The 2,762-nt window shown below is 32.5% G+C and overlaps 1 protein-coding gene across 11 annotated transcripts in view; it reads right to left on the bottom strand.

The window, feature by feature from the left end:
* The window catches only part of abi3a (ABI family, member 3a), a 24,270-nt gene continuing 21,508 nt past the window's right edge, over nt 1–2,762 (bottom strand). For 6 of the 11 annotated variants that reach the window (XR_012596846.1, XR_012596849.1, XR_012596850.1 and 3 more), the window contains one exon: nt 1–1,380. Coding sequence is in view for 3 of the 11 variants with exons in the window: in XM_074657137.1 (XP_074513238.1) it covers nt 1,306–1,380 (75 nt within the window). In the remaining 8 variants the exon portion in view is untranslated. Of the gene's footprint in view, nt 1,487–2,762 lie in introns of all 11 variants that reach the window. The other 5 variants (XR_012596848.1, XM_074657138.1, XR_012596847.1 and 2 more) reach the window with 3 other exon arrangements.

Here is a 2,762-nt window from a genome sequence, read left to right as displayed (position 1 = left end):
TTCAGAGCTTCATGAATTTATTGATCATTTGATGTTCCATTAATAAATGACATGTTTAATGATCATTACTGACAGTAATAACTCTGGATTAGAGTGACACATCTAGGACTCTGGTGACTATGAATTAATGGATTATAAATAAGAACAAATCTGATTATTATTGATAAATTTGAACCCTCAGTGTGTAGTTTGTGCTTGGCCTCCAGAGGGCAGTGGTGCAACGTTCTGCAATCACTCATTTTACTCAGTAAAAGAACAACAGTATTACCTCTAAAATACACCTGAAGTTTGTTCTGCCGGTCAGTCAGAAGACAGTTCTTTAAATACAAATAAAAAACTCTGAATTTAATATTCACAGCCATAAAATCAGTTTGTTAAACTTAAAATGAAGAAAAACTTAGAAATAGAAATATTTTTAGAAATAACTGAATAATAAATCTCTCCTTAAAATAAATGTTATACTTTACAGATATATTTGACCTTATTGTTGGATTAAATTAATGAGCTTCCAACAGAAATAATAAACATCTGAACACGTTTCTTTTTTTATATTTTTTTCACTTTTCTAATTGTATTTTGTTCCATTTTGTCCTTTTAACAGGAAATCAGCTTTTATTGTGAAAAGGCTCATTTTAAATTGAAAGTTTTATCGATGAATCATAAAAATAATCAGTAGATTAATCAATAATAAAAATAAGTCTTGGTTTCGGGCCTGATTTATATGTTAACTTTAAAATAAATTAATATACAGTTAGCTGTGATTCTCTCTGCAACTAACGATTATTTGTTTTACCGAATAAGAATTTTGTTTTGTTGACACAATGTCAGAAAAAATAATAAAAGGCATTCACAGGAATTTATTATTTAATTACTAAAAACAAAGACGATGTGCCAATATTTATATCTGAAGCTGAAACCAATGATTTTTTGGCATTTGTTTTGTTGTCGATTCATTTTAACCATCAAATCAGTGAAACTGTGTTGGCTGGAGAACACTATTATTAATGAACTCCTTCATTCTGTACTTATATATATTTATTGTATCCTAATTTGTTGACTATATACAGTATATCAGTGATGTAACAGGAGGTTATAGGTTTCTATAGTAGAAGACTGTTTACACGTGTAGTTACTGAGTGTTTCCTCTGGGGGGCAGCACAGAGGAGGGTTGGTCTCCATGGCAACATAAACCACAGAGAGGGGGCGGGGCTTCGGTCTAGTCACATGATTGGACGTAGTTTTCAGGGAAGAAGCCCCGGTTGCCCTTGAGAAACCCCTCGCACCAGCCGTCGTCATGGCGATGTGTCAGGTAGATGATGTCGCCCTCAGTGAGTGACAGGTCGTCGGGTTTGGACGCCTCGTAGCTGTACAGCGCCTCCACTGGACACACAGCACAACTGAGGTTATAGATCTGTATATACCTCCATGTACCTTTATATAACTGAAATATCTAACATCTTTATATAAGTTTATATAACTACGATATCTGACACCTTTATATACGTTTATATAACTACAATATCTGAAAACTTTATATACGTTTATATAACTACGATATCTGAAAACTTTATATACGTTTATATAACTACGATATCTGACACCTTTATATACGTTTATATAACTACAATATCTGACACCTTTATATACGTTTATATAACTACAATATCTGAAAACTTTATATACGTTTATATAACTACGATATCTGAAAACTTTATATACGTTTATATAACTGCAATATCTGAAAACTATACCAGTGTTATGTCAGTCGTTGTAGTAGTAGTAGTAGTAATAGTAGTAATGGTAGTAATGGTAGTAGTAGTAGTAGTAATAGTAGTAGTAGTAGTAGGTAGTAGTAATGGTAGTAGTAGTAGTAAGTAGTAGGTAGTAGTAGTAGTAATGGTAGTAGTAGTAGTAGTAGTAGTAGTAGTAGTAGTAGTAGTAGTAGTAATGGATAGTAGTAATGGTAGTAGTAGTAGTAGTAGTAGTAGTAGTAGTAGTAGTAATGGTAGTAGTAGTAATGGTAGTAGTAGTAGTAGTAGTAGTAGTAGTAGTAGTAGTAGTAATGGTAGTAGTAGTAATGGTAGTAGTAGTAGTAGTAGTAGTAGTAGTAATGGTAGTAGTAGTAGTAGTAATAGTAATGGTAGTAGTAGTAATGGTAGTAGTAGTAGTAGTAGTAGTAATGGTAGTAGTAGTAGTAGTAGTAGTAGTAGTAGTAGTAGTAGTAGTAATGGTAGTAGTAGTAATGGTAGTAGTAGTAGTAGTAATAGTAATGGTAGTAGTAGTAGTAGTAGTAGTAGTAGTAGTAATGGTAGTAGAGTAGTAGTAGTAGTAGTAGTAGTAGTAGTAGTAATGGTAGTAGTAGTAATGGTAGTAGTAGTAGTAGTAATAGTAATGGTAGTAGTAGTAGTAGTAGTAGTAGTAGTAGTAACGGTAGTAGTAGTATAGCAGTAGTAGTAGTAGTAGTAATGGTAGTAGTAGTAGTAGTAATAGTAATGGTAGTAGTAGTAGTAGTAGTAGTAGTAGTAGTAATGGTAGTAGTAGTAGTAGCAGTAGTAGTAGTAGTAATGGTAGTAATGGTAGTAGTAGTAGTAGTATAGTAGTAGTAGTAGTAGTAGTAATGGTAGTAGTAGTAGTAGTAGTAGTAATGGTAGTAGTAGTAATGGTAGTAGTAGTAGTAGTGGTAGTAGTAGTAGTAGTAGTAATAGTAGTAGTAGTAGTAGTAATGGTAGTAGTAGTAATGGTAGTAGTAGTAATGGTAGTAG

Source organism: Sebastes fasciatus, chromosome 13 (assembly GCF_043250625.1).
Source record: "Sebastes fasciatus isolate fSebFas1 chromosome 13, fSebFas1.pri, whole genome shotgun sequence".
In the NCBI taxonomy this organism is placed as follows: Eukaryota; Metazoa; Chordata; class Actinopteri; order Perciformes; family Sebastidae; genus Sebastes; species Sebastes fasciatus.
The sequence above is the reverse complement of the archived record's forward strand: the minus strand, read 5'-3'. Positions and strand labels throughout refer to the sequence as shown.